At 48.2% G+C, this 21,576-nt stretch overlaps 1 protein-coding gene across 1 annotated transcript in view; it reads right to left on the bottom strand.

The window, feature by feature from the left end:
* Positions 1 to 2,880: 2,880 nt before the first annotated feature.
* VIT (vitrin) overlaps positions 2,881 to 21,576 on the bottom strand; it is a 73,849-nt gene continuing 55,153 nt past the window's right edge. The window contains exons 9-13 of the mRNA XM_016187214.2: positions 17,891 to 18,038; positions 9,389 to 9,492; positions 7,200 to 7,426; positions 6,249 to 6,762; positions 2,881 to 3,359 (exon numbers count right to left, since the gene is read on the bottom strand). Coding sequence (XP_016042700.2) covers positions 3,181 to 3,359; positions 6,249 to 6,762; positions 7,200 to 7,426; positions 9,389 to 9,492; positions 17,891 to 18,038 — 1,172 coding nt within the window. The 3' untranslated portion in view covers positions 2,881 to 3,180. The remainder of the gene's footprint in view (positions 3,360 to 6,248; positions 6,763 to 7,199; positions 7,427 to 9,388; positions 9,493 to 17,890; positions 18,039 to 21,576) is intronic.

The raw sequence follows: 21,576 nt of genomic DNA, 5'->3' as shown, positions 1-21,576 counted from the left end.
ACAACATGCCAGAATTTGTGGGATGTATCCAATGTAGAGGGAACTTGCTAACACTGAAATCACACACAGAGAAGAAAGCGCTATAAATTCAGTCAGCTCACTTTCACATTAAGAAACAGGACAAGGAAGGATAAAGGACACTTTAAAAAAGTCAGCAGAACAAAGGGCATAAAGATAAGAGCAGATGTTTTTAAAAATGTAAAACAAAAAGCAATGAGAACAGGATTATTTTTGAGGAAAAAAGTATGACACATCTCTAACCATACTGATCAGGAGTAAAGTGATAGAAGACAAAAATTATCAAAGGAAGGAATTAGAATGGGGTTAATTAGATATATATTTTTTTGGCCTCCAGGGTTATTGCTGGGGCTGGGTGCCAGCACCACGAATCCACTGCTCCTGGTGGCCATTTTTCTTTATTGGATAGGACAGAGAGAAACTGAAGGGGGCAGTGACAGAGAGGGAGAGAGACACCTTCGGACCTGCTTACCGCACTCTTTAAATGTCGGAGCATGATTTTATCGCATTTACTTAATTTATATGTGTGTGAATATTTATATGTATGTATGTTTTGATTAGAGCTATTGGTAGTATTAAGAACTGAACCTGGTACCTCTTTTGTACAAGTCCTAAGTGCTAGAGCATGTGTGCTATCTCTACAAACCCTTCTTAAAATGTATTGTATTTTCTTAGTTTTTTTTTTTTTTCTCATCTTTTTGCCTCCAGCGTTATCACTGGGGCTGGGTGCCTGCACTACGAATCCACTGCTCCTGGTGGCCATTTTTTGATTTTTTTTTTTTTTTTTTTTTTTTGGTAGGACAGAGGGAAATTGGGAGGGGAAGGGAAGATAGGGAGATAGAAAGAGAAACAGCTGAAGACCGGCTTCACCACTAGTGAAGCAACCTCCCTACAGGTGAGGAGCTGGGGGCTAGAACGGGGATCCTTGCATGGGACCTTGCACTTAGGTGTGCCACCACCTGGCCCCATAAAAGGTTTTTTCATAACCATTATGCTATACCCCTCCCCGCCCCAGTTTATTTATTTACTGTTTGAAAGGGAAGGAGGGAGAACCAGAGCAGCACTCTTGCAATTGTGATGCTGAACATTGTTTTGGGGACCTCATGTTTGTGAGTTCAAAGCTTTACCCAATGAGTCACCTCATAATTTCTTAGTTTTGAGGGACAGGAAGTACCTGGAGGGTACCGCCCAGAAAATGGGGAAATGACATTTAAAGAGTTTGCTGGGGCCGGGTGGTGGCACAGCTGGTTGAGCACACATGTTACAGTGCACAAGGATCCAAGTTCGAGCCCCCAGTCCCCACCTGCAGGGGGAATGCTTTGCAAGTGCTGAAGCAGTGTTGCAGGTCTCTCTCTCTCTCTCCCTCTCTATCACCCTCTTCCCTCTTGATTTCTGGCTGTCTCTATCCAGTAAATAAAATAAAGATAATATTTAAAATCTTTTTAAAAACGTTGTCACTCATTATCTCAAAAAACAATAGAGGAGAGAACATGATTTTCAGGAATTTTAAATTTTATTCAGGAAAATTGAGAACATTCACATGTTAGGGACAGAGAGAGAGAGAGAGAGAGAGAGAGAGAGAGGGAGAAGCTAGTACTCACATGATGACCTGTACAAACAGAGCAAAGCCCACAGTTCTAGCTTTTAACACCCAAGCCCAGCATCCACCTTTCTAAGCCACACCTATCACCACTCTCATTTCACTTTCCATGTAACTCCTGTCCCTCAACATTAGATTATTAATTTCTTTCTGAGACGGACTTGAACTTAAACCTGCTTCTATCAGCTCTGTAATAATGGTGTCAGTCACTTTGTGCTCTTAGTCTATTCTCTATCTATCTATCTATCTATCTATCTATCTATCTATCTATCTATCTATCTATCTCTATCTCTTTTGTTGAGCCAGAGCCTCACACATGTAGTATTTCACCACTCCAGGAGGTCAGTCACTTTCTCTTTCAGATAGAGAAAGACAGAGCTAGAGAACAACATGGCACTGAAGCTTCCTTTGGTGCCCTGGCAGTTCTCTGTGTGTCAGGACTCGAGGCTGGGTCATACCTGGCAAGCTTGTCATGGCTTTTCTATTCTGCCATTGAAGAGTAGTGCTTCAGGTAAGTCTCTCAGAGATGGTACTCAGGTAGGCTGCTCCTCCCTCCACTCTATAAAACTCAGGCAACTGGGCCTTGCCTGCAGCGAGAACCTCTCTGTGGAAATTTCTGGACCTGGTGACCAAAAGCAACACAGCACAAAGAGCTCTTGGTTCAGAAATACCCAGAGGCCAGTATTCCCAGGCGACTTATTTTAGAACCCTCCTCAGAAGAAAAGTCAAGTTAAAGTAAAACTAATTTTCTCCATTCCTAATTTTTTCCAGAAAATAAAGAGATTTATTTAAGAATGTCTACAGGTAATGCCGTCTTCAGGACTCAAGCTAAGAAAGCTTCCTTTAATTCCTCCAAATGTGTTTTTCATTCATCTATTTCTTTTTTTTTTTTTTTTTTTGAACTGCCACCTTGCTCTTTAAACTGTAGAGATTGGTAAACACTTAGCTAAAAACAAACCAGATCCTACCAAGGCTTGGAACTTTTACATGAATTTATTAAAGACTCAAACTGAATATATTACCATGTGCAAGGAGCCTCGGGACTTGAACCTGGATCCTCATTGGGGTTCTTGAGCTTAGTACTATGTGTGCTTAACCAGGTGTGCCACTGCTCAGCCCCCTCTTATTCTTCTCTCTCAATCTCTCGTAAAGGAATGGGCTGTCTCCTTAACCCCCCAGGGGTGAGGGACCTGCATAATTGAAGACACAGGGACCAAGCACGGTGGAGACAGACCCTGGGAGGACAACTCAGGACTCTGTGGTCACACCCTGCATGCTTTAATGAAGCATTTCCTGTCTGGGTGCTTGGGGAGGGTTCTAGCATTTAATGAGGAGCCAGGCAGAAGCCCTGGGGTAAGTGCTGGAGCTAGTTCTCAGCTGCAGAGCCCCAGCATCTGGGGAGGAAGCAGCAAGGAGAAGCCTCTCACTAAGGCAGGTAGTGAGTACAGAAAGCCACCTGCGCTCAGTCATCTCTCTGCCCGCCATTGCAGGGATCCAGTTAGAGTCCCAGGGGTGTCTCTCGAGCTTGGCATGGGGCAGGGCCACCAGGGGCAGCTGCACCTTTAGTTCCGGGGCTGCATGTTGAACTCTGCACAGATGTTCTCCATGACTCTGGGGACCACCTGGTGCAAGTGCTCGAACTCCTCGACAAAGAAGACGTGGTCTTTGGCCGGGGGGCTGGCGATGATTCGCAGTTCGTCCAGGGAGGCCCAGGCCACGCCAATGGCATACACAATCACTCCTGGAGAGGGGTGAAGGGGGGAAACAAGGAGGGTGGGTGAGCCTAGGTCCCCAACAAGGCCAGCCTGTCCCTCTGCTGGCTGCTGTGCTGGGTGACCACCAGGAAGTCAGGAATGAACCCCCAAGTGTGAGCGTCCACCCTGGGCCACCAGTGACAGTAGTTCCAGGGAGATGACACTTTGGGGGAAGAGACTGGACCTAGAGGGGTGGACACATGGCAAGTGTCACCCCCAGGAGTGGTGGGGTGGGGGGGATTGACTGGGGGAACAGCTGACATATCAGAGTTTCAGTGCATCAGAAGTCAGCTGCGCAGTTTTTCTAATAGAAAAGATCCATCTTGGGTGGGGGAGATAGCATAATGGTTATGCAAACAGACTCTCTTCTGAGCCTGAGACTCCTAAGTCCCAGGCTCAATCCCCCGCACCACCATAAGCCAGAGCTGAGCAGTGCTCTAGTGTTTCTCTCTGTCTCTCTCTTTCTCTACACCTCTCTCAAAAATAAAATAAATAAATAAAAGTGAAAGAAAAGATCCATCTTGTTTCAGTCACTTGACAGTGAAGTGAAGCTAGCTAGAGCACCTTTCCTGCACATGGGATGGAGGGGTGGGGCCAGGAGGTAGCCAGCTAGCACCAGCACCCTTCTAATGTCCCCTTTGCCATCACTTATATTCACTGGGATTCCAGGAGGACACCATGGAGGGGACCCAGAGCAGGTGCATGTGGGGCTGAGCTCAAGACAGGTATTTGGAGAAAGAACAAGAGCCCTGTACTCATACTGGAGAGCCTGCTCCCCTTCCTGCGCCCCTCCCCCAGCTCTGTCCACTGGCTCAGGACCTCAGGCAGGTGCTGACAGAGCCTCAGGCCACCTTCACTCTGCTACCATGAGCCCAAGAACTTTATGATGGCACGAGCCAGCTCTATAGACTCCATGAGGATAAGACATAGAGGACTGCTTGGATCTGTGTCAGGAAATTGTGAGGATTGGTTGAGCTTGGCAGGCTTTGACCTGAGGAGTGTGCCTATCCTATCAGTCTCTCTCTCTACTGAGAGGTTGAACAAGGAGGGACAGGAGTAACCCCAAAGGTTTGCCCCGTCTATCAGACTCCCTGCCTCACAAAGCACCTTGCATTCCTGATACTATGGCCATTAGATTAAAAAGAAAGGGGGAGATGTCGGGAAATTGTGAGGAGCCTCACAAAGCACCCTGCACTCCTGGTACTATGGCCTATCTACATAATCATTGTTTTGCCTGAAAGATCCCCACCCATTCTATTCCTTTGATCTATCTTCTTTCTACCCTTGAGACCCTCCCTACCTGCAAGGTAATATTAATCCTACCAGTTAAAACCCTTGCAACAGTTGCTAAGGAAGTTTCTACCTTCCCAGCCCCCTTTTGCCTTTCTCTAGCGATTTCCGTTTCCTACTTGCCACTTCCGGGTCTGCCCTTTAAAAAGCTTGGGCTCTCTGATCAATAAAAAGATTGCATTACCTCGCACTATGTGTTTGGTTCCTGAGTCATCTCCCTCGCGTCGCTGAGTGAGTAGCAGCCCAGGCTGGCGCTCTGGTCGCGTTCTCTCCAACCCAGAGAGTACGCACCTGGGAAGAGGCACCCCCACACTAGCCCAGCAGATCTGGTGTCTGGTTTCCAGAAGCTGGAGCTGCTGACTGACTAAGGCTTGTCTGTTTTCACCCTTCTTACTTCATGGAGGGTTAACACAGCTTTGAAGGCTGAGAAAAATGCTGCAAACTTAAGCTGGTAATGTGTAGGCACAAAAAGAGGCAAGCAGAGCACTGGGTGAGGCTTTTTCATGAGGAGAGAGGCACAGAGAGAACAGATAGCACAGCACTGCCCCTATCCATGGAGCTTCCCTGGCGCCATCTATGGTGCTCCCATGGGGAGCTGGGTCTCAAACCCAGGGTCTTGAGCATGTCCTGCAGTGCAGGGTTTAAACACATTCCTAACACCACGGCTGGGTGGCAGTATGACAGACTTGCATGTCCCAGGCCCCAGCTGTGATTCCTGGCACCACATGATAACCCTGGTGGCAGTAATACAAACACACACACACACACACACACACACACACACACACACACACACCCTGGAGTTGGGCAGTGGCACACCTAATTTAGTGCTCATATTACCATGTGCAAGGATGTGAGTTCAACTCCTTCAAGGAGGAAACTTCATGTATGGTGAAGCAAGGCTGCAGGTGTGTCTCTCTTTATCTCCCCACTCCTCTTGATTTCTTTCTTTTTTATTTTAGATTTTGTTTATTAATGAGAAAAGATAGGAGAGAAAGAATCAGACATTACTCTGGTACATGTGCTGCCAGGAATTAAACTCAGAACCTCATGCCTGAGAGACCAATGCTTTATCCACTGTGCTGCCTCCTGGACCACTCTCTGTCTTTATAAAGAGAAAGAAAGGGAGAGAGAAAGAAAGAAAGAAAGAAAGAAAGGAAGAAGAAAGGCCACCAGCAGGAGTGGTGGAGTCACCATGCAGGCACCACACCCCAGTGATAACCCTGGTGGCTATGAATACACCCCCAGTGCCCTTTCTCCCGAAGTACTAGGCATTCTGTTTTTGTATTTTTAATTTTTAATTATTTCTTTTTAACTATCCTTATACGTTCATTTATTTATTTTTGGGCAGCAACAGAGAGAAATTGAAAGGAGGAAATAGGGAAAGAGTAAGAGAGATATTTGTAGCCTGCCTTACCACTCATGGAGCTTTCCCCCTGTAGGTGAGGACTGGGAACTTGAACCCAGGTCCTTGCACATTTGTAATGTGTATGCTCTACCAGGTGTGCCACTGCCCTGAGTGCTGGGTGTTCTGCTGAGTGGTTGATGAAGATGAGAGGCAGGAAGACCTGCAGCTGGCAGCTTACCCTGCTGGTGGGCAGCCTTGGCTGGGCCTCGGATATCGTCGTAGGACCTGCCGTCAGTGACCAGCACCAGGAGCTTGGTCCTGCTGGGCCCAGATGCCCGGAAGAGCGTGTCCAGGGCAAAGCGGATGGCGGCCCCGGTGCTGGTGCCACCACTCCAGTAGCCCACGTTGCGCAGGGCAGACAGCACAGCGGCCTTGCTGGGGTGCTCCTGGAAGCCGAACTCCAGCCGCTGCTCGTAGGTGTACTGCACGGCCCCCACGCGTGTCCCTGCCGCTGACACTTCAAAGTGCCGGCTGAGGTTGGCCGCCAGCTGCAGCACCGTCCCGAAGCGACTGGGTCCCAGGCTGCTTGAGCCGTCCAGCACGAAGCCCAGGTCGGCTGAGTTGAGGCAGGTCCTGCTGCAGGTCAGTCGCTCAGCTGCACACACTCGTTGTAGCAGTGGCCGAAGGCTCCGGGCCAGGCCTGACCAGCTGGGCACAGCCAGCTGGAAGAAGCTGGTGGGCCTGCATGCGGCCTGGGGACAGATGGGGACCAGTCTGGAGATGGGCAAGCCGGCCAGCCAGCAGACAACCATCTGCACTGGCTCTCTCTGGCCTGTGGTGTCCAGCACTTTGTCACTGCTGACCAGAGCCCCCCCCCCCCCCCCCCCCCCGTCTGTTCTGCTGTCCCTGATGCCTCTGCTCCCCACCCCTTGCTGCAATTCAGCTTTCCAAGAGGCCCCACCCCCGCCCCGGATGCCTGCTAAACAAATGGGGTCCCAGGCAGAGGGGAGTGTCCTGACTGGGAGCTTCTCCAGATCAGAAGTGAAGGTCATCCCTTGGCTTGGAAGAAGTGAGAAACACATGGCAGGTACAAAGAGGCCTTTTTCTTCTTCCTGTCCTGGGGTTCTAGGGCTCTGGGACTCTGGGACTTTGGGGCTCTGGGGCTCTGGGGCCCTGGGACAGGTTGTACCTTGCCGGCAAAGTTGGACTCCACCAGGAGCTGCTTCTCGTCCCCCACGGCGCCCTCTACGGTGATGAAGAAGACGTTGATACCTGCCTCCCTGGCTTGGCGGGAGGCCTCCTCCAGCCTGTCGCTGGGCCAGCCATCCACCAGCACCACAGCCACATTGGGGGCCCCACCTCGGTTCCCCTTGGCCTCAGAGAAGAAGCTCTTGGTGATGAAGGAGATGGCCTGGCCTGGAGGGAAAAGCACATTTGCGTGGAGGCAGTGTGCTGTTAGAGCCCTTCCTATACCTCCCACTCCTACCACCTCTGCTCAGAGCCCCTGACCTGGTTCTGACCCACTCTCAGAGACATTGGGCTCATTCCTCAGATCCTTCAGTAGCTCACAAAGTCCTGACATCAATCCCTCTTCAAAAATGCTATTTATGGGGCTGGGTGATGGTGCACCTGGTTGAACACACACATTGCAGTGCACTAGGACCTGGGTTCAAACCCCTGGTCCCACCCACAATGTGGGGAAGCTTCACAAGGGGTGAAGCAGTGCTGCTGGTGTCTTTCTTTCCTTCTCTATCTCATCTTGCCCTCTCAATTTCTCTCGGTTCTCTATCCAAAATAAGTTTAAAAATGTTATTAATTTATTTAACTCAGAATTTCAGCAAAAGACCAAGGAGAGACACTACAGCGCCACTCTATCATTCATGAAGTTTTCCCACCATGGTGCTCCCTGCATGGTGCTCCCACGTGCCAGGGGCTTGAGACTAGATCTCTGAACATGACATAGTGTGTGTCACCATAACTGTTTCTTGAGCTATTTATAAAGTCATGAATTTTTGTTTGTTTTACCAAGTGTGAGTTCGAGATCTGATATCACATAGGAGCATGACAGACAGCTGGGGATCGTGGAGTAGTGCCTTAGTGCTTTTTCTCTTCCTCTCTCTCTCTCTCTCTCTCTCTCTCTCTCTCTCTCTCCTTCTCCTCTCTCTCATTTTCAACTTTCAAGACTTGGGCCCAGGAGGGTACTTTGTGGCATCTGGCCTGTGCAAAGCTCTGAGTTCATCTCTTGGCACAGCATTAAACACACAATTCATGCAGAACAGCCGGCAAATTGTAGACGGTCTGAAAAGAGTCATTGTAGCTATCCTACAGGCCTTTTAATAATTTATTAATTTTGGATAGAGATGAGATAAATCAAGAAAGAATTAAGGAACAGAGAGACACCTGCAGCACTGCTCCACCACTCACAAAGCTTCCTCCCTGTAGCTGGGGGCTGAGGGCTTGAGCCTAGATTTTGGGGACCAGGTGCACGACCATCCTAGTCCCTGTCCTACAGGGACAACCCCAGAAAGCAGGCAGCCTGTCATCTGCAGCACCCATGTGATGGTGAGAGATAGCACAGAACCATTTCACCATCCCTGGAGCTATCCCTGGTGTTGCCTGTGGTATAACCCAGGTCCCCATGCACAGCAAAGTGTGTGCTCTATCTACCCCCTGGCCCATGTGGCAACATCCTTGTTCCCTGAGTCCATGATAATACTTTAGGTCAGATACAGATATCAGTGTGATTTTTTAAAAATGTATTTTATTTATTTTTGGATAGAGAGAAATTGAGAGGGAAGGGATATCTCTCTGTATGTATGTATGTATACAGGGAGAGAGAGGAGGCTGGGTGGTAGCACACTGGGTTAAGTGCACATAGTATGAAGCACAAGGATCCTGGTTCGAGCCCCTGACTCTCCACCTGCAGGGGGGTCGCTTCACAAGCATACAGCAGGTCTGGAGGTGTCTATCTTTCTCTCCCCCCTTCTCTCTTCCCCTTCTCTCTCAATTTCTCTTTGTGTTATTCTATTAAAAAAAAAAAAGGCCTCCAGGAGCAGTGGATTCTTAGTGCCACACCAAGCCCCAGAGATAACCCTGGAGGTAAAAGAGAAAGAGAGACAGACAGACCTGCAAAGCTGCTTCACTACTTGTGAAGCTTCCCCCCTGTAGGTGGGGGACCAGGGGGCTTGAACCTGGATCCTTGGTCACAGTAATGTGTGTGCTCAACCAGGTGTAACACTGCCCCCTCCCCCAGTGTACTGTTGATCATGAGCTATTTTCCCTTCTCCTACAAAGACTATTGGGAGACCAACTCACCATGGAAGGAGATAACCCCTCCCTCCCGTCACAGGATGGACTCTGTTCCCAGCTGCCATGTACCTGTGTTGGAGGCCCCTCCCCGCTGACCCATCTTCTCTATGGCCACTTGCAGGTCCCGGGAATTTGTATGAGTCTTAAGGTCAAACTGGATGGCAGGGCTGTCTCTGAGGAGTATAAGAGGACACAGGATTTACCGGTGAGTCTAGTCAGTTCCTGCCTAAGCAGAATGGAGGCTGCCCTGAAGCCGGAAGCTGTGGTTTGTGAGATGTTGCTCCAGTGGACAGAGGTCTCAGCCAGACTGCTGGGCAGGCCTCCATGGTGCACAGAGCAAAGCAGGCTGCCCGGACTCAGGCATGGCTGCCAGCTGTGACCTTGGACTCCAGCTCCCTGAGCCTCAGTTCCCTACCCAGGTTATACCTTGTGTTCTCGCCAATCAAACACTCCCATTCTCCAGTTGTTACTGGGATTTCTGGAGAATGAATGGATCTCCTTCTCTGCCTGCTCAGCCATGGAGCCCAAAAGTTCTGCAATATTCTGTGAGTCCCTCTTTTTACACCTCGGCCACCCTCTGAGTTCAAGCCTTGTACTTCTCGCTTGTCCTATCATTGAAGTCTCCAGGCTAGTTTCTGCAATGCTGGCTCCTGCAAACCTGCTAGAGAATGCTTGTTGCCTTTTGTTCTGACTTTAAAATTCTGCTCATAAATCACCTCAGATTCTCATTATTATTTTTTTTTCTTCTTAAAAAATTATCTTGGGGGAGTCAGGGGGTAGTGCAGCGGGTTAAGTGCAGGTGGTGCAAAGCGCAAGGACCGGCATAAGGATCCCAGTTTGAGCCCCTGGCTCCCCACCTGCAGGGGAGTTTCTTCACAGGTGGTGAAGCAGGTCTGCAGGTGTCTGTCTTTCTCTCTCCCTTTCTGTCTTCCCCTCCTCCATTTCTCTCTGTCTTATCCAACAATGATGACATCAATAAAAATAACTACAACAACAATAAAGAAACAACAAGGGCAACAGAAGAGAAAATAAATAAATTAAAAAAAAATTATCTTGGGAGTCGGGTGGTAGCGCAGTGGGTTAAGTGCATGTGTCACAAAGCACAAGGACCAGCGTGCGTAAAGATCCTGGTTCAAGCCCCCGGCTCCCCACCTGCAGGGGAGTTGCTTCACAGGTGGTGAAGCAGGTCTGCAGGTGTCTGTCTTTCTCTCTCCCTTTCTGTCTTCCCCTCCTCTCTCCATTTCTCTCTGTCTTATCCAACAATGATGACATCAATAAAAATAACTACAACAACAATAGAGAAACAACAAGGGCAACAGAAGAGAAAATAAATAAATTAAAAAAAATTATCTCGGGAGTTGGGTGGTAGCGCAGTGGGTTAAGTGCATGTGTCACAAAGCACAAGGACCAGCGTGCGTAAAGATCCTGGTTCAAGCCCCCGGCTCCCCACCTGCAGGGGAGTTGCTTCACAGGTGGTGAAGCAGGTCTGCAGGTGTCTGTCTTTCTTTCTCCCTCTCTGTCTTCCCCTCCTCTCTCCATTTCTCTGTCTTATCCAACATCAATAACAACAACAACAATAACTACTACAACAATAAAAAACAACAAGGGCAACAAAAGGGGAAATAAATAAAAAAGATTTAAAAATTATCTTTACTTATTTACTGGATAGAGACAGCCAGAAACTGAGAGAGAAGTGGGTGGTAGAAAGGGAGAGAGACAGAGGGACACCTGCAACACTGCTTCACCACTTGCACTGGTTTTCCCCCACAGTGGGGACTGGGTACTCAAACCCAGGTCCTTGTGCATTGTAACATGTGCCTTCAACCAGGTGCGCCACCACCTGGCCCCATTCAGCTGCTCATTACTATCTTCATATTTAGGCTTTCAAAGCCTGGCCATACTTCTCTTCCAGTCTTTTACAGTCACACAGTTCTTTTCTCTCTGCATCCAGGTAGCCTGGATTACAGTCAGAATGAGCTGCTTCCTCCTTCAGGCTCTCTAGCTCTGTGCCCCTGTTTGCTAGCCTCCCCTGGGAGGTTCCTCTTTCACTGTTCCCCCCCAGCTTTCCCCCTCCCCCCTGCCCAAGCTCCAGCTCCCTATCTGCATCAGTCCTGGCCCTAGAATCCACACCTCCTCAGAGGCACTCTGGTGAGCTGTTCATAAACCCAGTGAGAAGACATTTAAAATTTTAGTTCATGTATCTCTTAAAAAAAAAACAAAACAACAACTCCCTCCTGTATTACAGATAGATTGTAAATTCCTGAAGAACAGGATGTCTATCATTTTAGGTATATAGCCAAGTATTTTAAAACTTCTGAGAGAGAGAGGGAGAGAGAGAGAGAGAGAGAGAAAGAGAGATTAAGAAGACCAGAGCATTACTCTGGCATATTCAATCGAACTCAGGACTTCATGTTTACAAGTCCTTTGCCTTCCCACTAAGCCACTTCCCCAGCCTCTGCTTGTACTTATTTTTATTTTAATGGACTGAAAGCTGGGACAGAGAGAGGACTCTAGGTACCATATCAAATTGCTCAGGTAAGAGATAGGAGCCAAGCCACAGAGCTCACGCACTGAGGGCCTCCTGCATCACTGTCCAGAAAGCCAGCAGGACTCCTGTGTCCCCTGAGGGTGACCCAGTGCTCAGCAAGTGGCAGACACTCAGAGAATCTTTGTGAAGCTGGAATGCAATGAAACCCCCACACTGACCAGGCGACTGTGACCCAGAAACCTGGCAGCTCTGGGTCCTGGAGCCCTCTGTCACCACCTATCCCTTCTCAGAACCTCTGAGCCATTGGCCTTTCAGGGGTAGAGACAACTTTAGACAAGTTAGCCACTGTGTGTTTTATGCGGACAGCTTTTTCAAATGGAAATTTCTTACATGAGCCCATGAAAGAAAGTTTCCTCTCAGCAATATCAAAGGGTCCCTTTGAAAATGAGAAAATAAACAAGAAGGTTTATAGCTTGAGGAGGAAACACAGCGGTTTGGAAGAAAAGCGGGAGTGAGCCCAGTGCTGACTTGGCAGGGATGGAGCAGGGAGCTTGTGCACTAGGAAATGACCCCCCAGAACACTTGTCAGAGACAAGGGACCCCCAGCAAGACTGGGTGGCTGCGGGGCTGGGAAATTGGGAGGATGGAGAGTCCATTTCTAGATTTCTGGTTGATCGTGCTCATCTAAAACACCTGTTTTAACACAGGGGTTGGGGCCAGGTGGGGGCACACCCAGCTGAATGCTCAGGTTACCAAGTATAAGGACCCAAGTAGAAGCCCCTGCTCCCCACCTGCAGGAGGAAACTTCATAAGCGGTGAAGCAGGTCTGCAGGTGTTTCTTTTTTCTTTCTCTACCTCTCCCTGCCCTCTCAATTTCTCTCTCTCCTATCTAATAAAAAAAAATGAGAGGAAAAGGAAGAAGGAAAAATGGCTGATTGGCAGTTCTCGGCTGGGTCCAGGATATATATATATATATTTTAATGTGACTTCAGGAAGTGACCCCAGGGTCTCATATATGCATGCTAGTCTGGGACAGCCTCCCAGCCTGACATTTAAAAATAACCAGAGAGAGAGAAAGAGAGAACACCACAGTACCACTCCACCATCCATGGAACTCCCCTGTGGCTTGAATTTAAGGCCTCTGAGCATGACAAAGCATGTGCTCTACCCACTGGGCTATCTACTAGCCTGGAAGTGTTTTTAAGCAAGGGGTTAAGGTGATTCTTTCCCTCAGAAAGTTGGGAAGACCTGCAGACTTGTGAGTCCCTTCAGTTCTGAGGTTCCTGTTGGTTTCAGCTCTAGCATCTTCTGCCCCCCCCCCCCCCCAGAACACTTCCACTGTGGGCAGGGAGGGCCCTGGGGTCACTTTCATCCCGGCTGTCTGAGGGTTGGTCTGGGAGGGTACTAGCTGTCCCTGTGGTGGACACTCTTCTTGGGGAGATGTGGAACTGTACCCTATGAAGACAGGATGCAGTTCTGTTTCACAGTAACTCTGACAGCCAGCATTTTTCTTCCATGCCTTGAGAGATAGGCCAAGGCCCACATGGGCCACCCACCCTCCCTCAGTCTCCAGGCTGAAGCTTCAAAGGGACTCAGGTCACCCCCAGGGCAGAAGTGGGGCTTTCAGCTCCCTGTGCTCAGGTGAAAGCAGGGAGGATGATGGATCAGCTGGTGGGGGTGTGAGGGTGAGGGCACAGGAAGCTAGGCAGCCTGGGTGGGTGTACTGGGTGGGTGAGGAACAGCTGGGGTGTTCTCACACATTGTCACTGGGAGGCTTGGCAGTAAACGACTTCTGGCAAGTGCCAATCCCAGCAGGAGGACCTGGCCTTTTATATTTTTTGGGGTGGGTGGGTGGGGGAGTGTCTTTCCTGGGTACTTTCCCTAAAGAGCACTGTTGACTCTGTAATTCCCTCTCTCAGCAGCACACAGCACCATTTTTGTTTTCTTTCTCGTCCGTGGCACATTTGCTGCCCTGTTCTCATACTGTACCACAGAGCTTGGTCTATGCAGCTTCCAAAATAGCTGCTTTTTAAACAATTAATTAATTAATTAATTTCCTTTTTGTTGCCCTTGTTGTTTTATTGTTGTTGTAATTGATGTCGTCGTTGTTGGATAGGACAGAGAGAAATGGAGAGAGGAAGGGAAGACAGAGAGGGAGAGAGAAAGAGAGACACCTGCCGACCTGCTTCACCGCTTGTGAAGCGACTCCCCTGTAGGTGGGGAGCCGGGGCTCGAACCCGGATCTTTACTCCGGTCCTTGCACTTTCCGCCACCTACGCTTAACCCTCTGCGTTACCACCCGACTCCCAATAGCTGCTTTTAATATGAGGTGACACGTCAGGCTTTGGAGCCCTGATAAAACTGAGCGAGACATCCAGCACTAAAATGCTTACTTCCTCCCACCCAAAACAAACAAACAAACAAACACGGTGTGTTTCCTATGTGCTGTCTTTAAAAAAGCAGCATGGAGTAACCATAGGTGGCATCTTAAAGAAACAAGGACCTAATGACCGAAAATCCTCGTTTTCCTCTTTCATGTGAAAATTCTCAACCTAGAGCACCTGACGCCTCAAGGTGACACCTGTAGCGGCTGATTTTCTTCACCTGATTGGGTTCTGACATTTACATGTGCCAGTTAGTCCATGGCCTGCTTCTCTGTACAGGAGAGGGAGGTGGTACTAAATGCACTATTGGGATTTTATGCTAGAAGTACAAATGTTAGAGGTATGTATATATTTATATACAAAGAGCTGTCAGAATGTGTGGGGAAGGCCTTTTTAGAAAGTGAGAGAATCACTCTGTCCTTGATCTTGGTTTACAGGTCCCTAACGAAAACTGGTGTGGTTCTTTGGGCTATTTTTGATCTGCAGTCTGTGGATCTATTCTTCGGGGGGGGGGGGGGGGCTTACCATATTCATATCAGAAATCAGATTAAATTAGGAGCCAAGTAAGAGAAAAGATGGCTGAGATAAGAGCAGGGAAGACGGTATGATGGTTCAGCAAGACTATCATGTCCAAGGCTCTGAGGTCCCAGGTTCAGTCCCCAGCACCATTATCAGCTAGAGCTGAACAGTGCTCTGGTAAACAAAACAAGCCAAAATAATAATAGAGGTTAGCTGTCTTGTGAGTTCCTGATTTCTCACAGAAGTTAGAAGTGGGCTGGGTGCTGGACTTCCTGCTGGGTTCCTGGGTCCTCCCTGCCTGGTTTTTCTTTTCTCTTCTCTTCTCTTTTCTTTTCCTTTTCTCTTCTCTTCTTTTCTCTCTCTCTCTTTCTTCTCTTTCTTTCTTTTTTCTTTTTTGCCTCCAGTGTTATCACTGGGGCTCATCTACAAATCCACTGCTCCTGGAGGCCATTTTTCCCATTTTGTTGCCCTTGTTGTTATTGTTATTGCTGTTGGATAGGACAGAGAGAAATTGAGAGAGGGGGGAAGACAGAGAAGGGGAGAGAAAGACAGATATCTGTAGACCTGCTTTCTCTCCCCCTCTGTCTTCCCCTCCTCTCTCTGTTCTATCCAACAACAACGACAGCAGCAATAACAACAATGATAAACAGCAAGGGCAACAAAAGGGAAAAATGGCCTTCAGAAGCAGTGGATTTGTAGTGCAGGCACTGAGCCCCAGCAATAACCCAGGAGGCAAAAAAAAAGTTCTTCTTCTAGCGTTTGCCCTTCTTCCGTAGCCAGTCAACAGCATCAGGTTAAGCTTGATGTAATAATAATCAAAACAGCACAGTATTGGCATGAAAGCAGACACAGAGATTAATAGAACCAAAGTGGAAGCCCCCCCAGAATGAATCTATCAGTAGGTAGACAACTAATTTACAACTAAGATGCTAAGAGCTAACTTACAGTGGAGCAGGGAAAGCCTCTAAGCCAAGCTGGGAAAACTGAACAAACACGGATTGTTGGTATGCATGAGACCCTTTCTGTTTCATTTGGTTTAAATCCCCCCTGCTTAACACTATTCTATTTACATAACCACTTCATTCTATTTATATAACCGCTGTTAACAAGCACCTCCCTCCAGGGCATTGGTTCAATCCCCACTGTTTCATGATATGTTTTTGCTCCACCCCCCCCTCCTTGTCACACTCTGATTGTCACCAGTCACTTTTCTCTCCACCCTCTCTATGTCACACCCTGTTTCCACCCTACTTGTCAAGTATATATAAAGACAGCATTGTGAGTTTTAGAGTACTTTACCTTTAGTTTAGCTCAGCTCGGCTTAGATTGTGCTGCGTCCTGCATGAATAAAGAGATACTGCCTACAGCTCAACTATGAGTCCCTGGTCGTCTGTTACCTGCCCGTGAAGCCAGCCCGGTGAAAACAACCTAACCCGTCGAAAATGACAACGGATAAGTAAAGGAATCTGGACACATCTGGAACACCATACACAGAAACAAGCCCACCTTCTTGGCAGATGAGAAGCATGAAGGCCTCACTCAAGACCTGTGACAAGCTGGCTGAGCTAAGACCTGAATCAGGTCTCCTAGTCCTCAAATGCTTAAAAGACAGGTGAACAGATGTAGCTTCTTCTGTGGGAAGCCTCCAACACTTCACGTTTGAAAGATTTGAGAGTGGGGGAGGGGTGACAATAAACCATCACTTTGGCATAGACTGAACTTGGGGCATCTTGCAAGTCCTGTGCTCTAACTGCTTCACCATTGCCTGGGCTGCTGCTATTTTTCCCTTTCTCCCCACCTCCATTTTTATATGATATTACATTATATCATATCATATCATATCATATCATATCATATCATATCATATCATTGTGATTACCAGAGTTTCACTTCTCCGGGGTTGACCTTTACAGATGGAAAGAAAGACAGAGAGGGCAGGCAGTGGTACACTTGATTGAGTGCACATGTTACCATGTATGAAGATCTAGGTTCAAACCCCAAGTTGGTGAAGCTTCACAGGCAGTGGATCAGTGTTGCAGCGTTGCAGGTCTCTCTCTCTCTCTTTCTCTCATCTCTTCCTCTCAATTTCTTTCTCATCTCTCCTCTCTCAGTTCTCTGTCTTATTTCTGTCCCATCAAATTAGAGAGAGACACACACACACACACAAAGAGAGAGATATTAAGGGGAAAGTGGTTGCCAGGAGAGCTGGATTCACTGTGCAGGCTCCAAGCTCCAGCAATAACTCTAGTAGCAATAAAAAAGGAAGGAAGGAAGGAAGGAAGGAAGGAAGGAACCACAGCACTGCAGCTTCAGCTAATGGAATCTGGGTCATTTACACAGCCAAACAGGCAAAGTATCCAGGTGAGCTATTTTGCCAGCAGTGATAATTTAATTGCTTTAATTATTTATTAATGAGAGAGAGTGCGAGAGACTAGAACCAGAGCATCACCCTGGCACATGCAATGCCCAGCATAGAACTTGGGATAGCATGTCTGACAGTCCTATACCTTTTTCCCTGTGCTACTTCCTGGATGGCTATTTATTTATTTATTCATTCATTCATTTAATTTTATTCTTTTGGCCAGAGCCCCGTTCAGTTTGAGGTTATAGTGGTGGTGGGGATTGTACCTGGGTCCTTAGAACCTCAGGCATCAAAGTCTGATGCTTACTTAACCAGCCGAGCCAGATCCCTGAGGGCTCTTCCTCACAATTTTTCTTTGTAGGCACGCTTATCTCCTTCCTCTTTGCTTTCTTCCTCCCTCCCTCCCTGCCTTCCTTCCTTCCTTCCTTCCTTCCTTCCTTCCTTCCTTCCTTCCTTCCTCCTTCCTTCCTTCCTGCCTTTCTTTCTTTCTTTCTTTCTTTCTTTCTTTCTTTCTTTCTTTCTTTCTTTCTTTCTTTCTTTCTTTCTTTCTTTCTTTCTTTCTTCTTTCCTCTCCAGAGCCCTGATCAGCTCTGGCATAGCTGGTGCTGAGATCAAACCTGTGCTCAGGCAGGTGATTCTTATGTTCTGGCCCTGAGCTCCTCTTCCAACCCACCTCCAATTTCAGACCCTCTTCTGGGTGCCATCAGTCCTCTCCCCACCCCCACCCCAGTTTCCCTTTGTGTTTGGGAAGACCCTGGCCTGTACTGCTGTGGCTTGTGGCACCTGAAGGGCACAGCACCCCTGGGTGCCATACTCACCCATACTGCACCACGCCCAACAGTGGGCCTTCAGGCCCCACATCCAGGGCCTGGGCAGCTGCTGCCAAAAACTGCTTCTGGATGCGGAAGCGTCGTTTGCCGATGCTGGAACTGCCGTCGATGACAAAGGCCAGGTCCACCTTGCAGTCTGGGGACAGATAGGGGCTCCATCACCAGGACCATCTCCTGCTGCCACACCCCACCTTGGGTCCCCCCTAAGAGACACCAGTGAGACAGAGATAAAGGAGCCTTGGGACACACTGATTAGTGGCATTGGTGACAGATCTTCACTACATGCCAAGATCCCTGGCACTTGAGCTCAGGCTCATCTCCAGAACTGCTGTATTTCATTAATTAATTAATTAATTAATTAATTAATTCATTTTTTTTTTTCACCAGAGCCCTGCTCAGCTTGGGCTTATGGTGATGCTGGGAAGCGAACCCGGGACCCTGGAGCCACAGGCATGAAAGCCCCTTGCAGAACCACTGTGCTGTCTCCTGGCTCCAGAACTGTATTAGAATCCCACACACCACTCAGAGTGATGGGTCTGAGATATAGTGATCTCTAGGTCAGGTTTGGAATGCCCCAAATGGATTCCCTGCACAGTGCAGATGCCTAGGCATGGGGTTCTGCTAGGACAAAGCCTCAGGGCCTGGGGTGGGGGTGGGGGGTCCTTCCACTTGTGTTCTAACTTTTATTTCATTTTTATTTATTTATTTATTGATTGATAAGATTCCTGCTTATCTCTTGGTGCAGGGGATTGAATCTGGGTCTTTAAAGCCTCAGGCCTGAGAGTCTCTTTGTATACCATTATGCTATTTCTCCTGCCCTATTTTTTATCTTTATCTTTATTTTTTATTACCACTAGGGTTATAACTTCTGGATTCCAGAATAAACCCATTATTCCTGGCAGTCATTTTCCCTTTTTTTTTTTCCTTTTAATTTGGCTGGACAAATAGAAACTGAAATGGGGGAGGGGAGATAGAAAGGGAGAGAGACAAAGAAACACCAGCAAAAGTGCTCTTGAAACTTCCTCCCTGCAGGTGGGGAGCAGAGGCTTGAATCTGGGTATTCCGGCATGGTAATGTATGTGCTTAGCTGGATGTGCCACTGCCTGGCCCCTCCTTTCACTTTTTCAAATACTTATTTATTTGTTTTTTACGATCCCTGCATATGGTAATATATGCACTCAACATACCACCACACTTCCCAGACCATTTTCTTTATTCATGAAAGCAAGTACCAGACAGGACTTGGCTAGTGGGGGAGGGGGGAGCAGGAGGAGGGGGGAGCAGGGAGCACAGTTCTGTGACCCGGTGGCTAAAGAGGAAACTCCTGTGAGAAGCTGCTGTGTGGACATGCCAATGGGACCAGTGTCGGGAAATTGTGAGGATGTGGTTGAGCTTGGCAGGCCTTGACCTGAGGAGTGCGTCTATCCTGTCAGTCTCTCTCTCTTCCGAGAGGTTGAGCAAGGAGGGACAGGAGTAACACCAAAGCACCATGCACTCCTGATACTATGGCCTATCTACATCATCATTGTTTTGCCTGAAAGATCCCCACCCATTCCATTCCTTTGATCAATCTTCTTTCTACCCTCAAGACTCTCCCTGCCTGCAGGGTAGTGTTAATCTTACCAGTTAAAACTCTCAAAACAGTTGCTAAGGAAGTTTCTACCTTCCCAACCCCCTTTTGCCTTTCTCTGCCCCTTTCCTAGCCATTTCTGTTTCTGACTTCCCGGTCTGCCTTTTAAAAGCTTTGGCTCTCTGATCAATAAAGAATTGCATTGCCTCATAGCCACGTGCTTGGTTCCTGAGTCATCTCCCTCACGTTGCTGAGTAAGTAGCAGCCCAGGCCAGCTCCAGTTGAATTCTCTCCAACCCAGAGAGTACGTGCCCGGGAAGAGGCACCCCCATGCTAGCCCAGCAGACCAGGGGAGGCAGGGTTGGTGGCACCTACTAGATCAGTGGGCTCTGCTTGGACCTGGCCACAGGTGGGTCCTACATGCTTCCCCTGTTCCTGGAGAGGAACCTAAAGGGGCAGATCTGCTTCAGGCTGACCTGAGCTCCCCTGGCTTGGGCTTGGCTCCTGGCCCAGGTGTGCAGTGCAGAGTGCTGCCAGAAGGGGGCAGTGGCGTTCTTCAGGCATCTAGGATGGGCAGGAAATGCTGGTTCCTAGGCTCCCCCCGAGCCCTCCTCTTTTAACATGCTCTCCTTGTGACCTGTGTCCTAGCGAAAGCTCGAAAGGAATGTCTCTTCTGGCAGGTGTCAGCAGTTTAGTTTGATATGCTTATTTAAAAATTAGAACAATTTTTTCTTACTTTTCTTTTTAATTGCCACCAAGGTAATTTCTGGGGTTTAGTGCTCGCATGATGAATCCACTGATCCTGAGGGTCATTCTTGCATCTTCTTTCATTTCTTTCATTTTCTTTATTTGATAGGACAGAGAGAAACTGAGAGCAGAGGAGGAGACAGAGAGTAAGAAAAGGAGACACCTCCAGCCTTGCTTCATTGTCCGTGAAGCTTTCCCTCTGCAAATGGGGAGTAGGGGCTCAAACCCTGGTCCTTGTGTGTAGTAACTTGTACATTTAACCACCACTGCCCGGCCCCAAAACAATTTCTTTTTAAATGACCAGGGAGTGAACCTCGGACCTTAGGCACAGGCAGTGCTACCCTGCAGCTTCCTCAGCACAGCTTTGCAGATCTATTTAGAGAGAGCAAGAGAGGAGAGACACCACAGTACTACTCCACAATGCACGGAGCCTCCCTTGTGCTGTCCATGGTGTTCTTATGTGGTGCTGGGCCTTGAACCCAGGGCATCACATACACTGACATACACTCTATTTACTGAGTCAACTCTCAGCCCATTTCAATATAACTTTTAATATACAAGCTTATGCTCTTTTGGAATACGTTACTCAGCATAAGGGGGTTTCTTTTTAAGTGAATAAAGATGTGAATTCTGGGACCTCTGTTTTGATTCTCAGGAACAATTCTCTCTCCCTCTTTGTCACATCTCTATGTCTTGGGTTGGCCTGTCATTTAAATAACTGTTTATTTTGGACAAAGACAGAGAGTTGAGAAGGAAGGGGAGATAGAGAGGGAGAGGGAAGGGGCCATATGGTGGTGCACCTGGTTGAGCGCACACATTACAATGCACAAGGACACAGGTTCAAGCCCACAATCCCCACCTGCTGGGGGAAAGTTTTGTGAGTAGTGCAGTAGTGCTGCAGGTGTCTGTCTCTTTTCCTCTCTATCTCCCTGACCCTCTCCATTTCTGTCTCTATTCAATAAATAAATATAATAAAAACCAAAATAATTAAATAAAGGAAGGGGGAGAGTCATTGGCCACACTGCTTTATAATTTGTGAAGTTTCTCCCCGGCAGGAGGGGAGTGGGGACTTGAACCCAGATCCTATAATGTGTGTGCTCAACCAGGTACACCACGGCCTGCTCCCCCTGGCCTGTCATTTTTAGCCAGGTTTGAAGATGGCAAAGGGTCCCTTTACTGAGATGTCTGCACTCACCAGTCTGATCTTGGGGGTCCCTGTCCCTTTGCTCTCTCATTTCCAGAATGTTTTAATGACACATGCTCCCTGAGCTCTTGTGGCCTTCTCATCCTGAGATAGCCCCCTGCCCAGAGAGGCTCCTCCATCGTAAGGGAAAGAAATGGGTGACCACAGGACCCA

This window comes from Erinaceus europaeus, chromosome 3 (genome assembly GCF_950295315.1).
Source record: "Erinaceus europaeus chromosome 3, mEriEur2.1, whole genome shotgun sequence".
NCBI classification, from domain to species: domain Eukaryota; kingdom Metazoa; phylum Chordata; class Mammalia; order Eulipotyphla; family Erinaceidae; genus Erinaceus; species Erinaceus europaeus.
The sequence above is the reverse complement of the archived record's forward strand: the minus strand, read 5'-3'. Positions and strand labels throughout refer to the sequence as shown.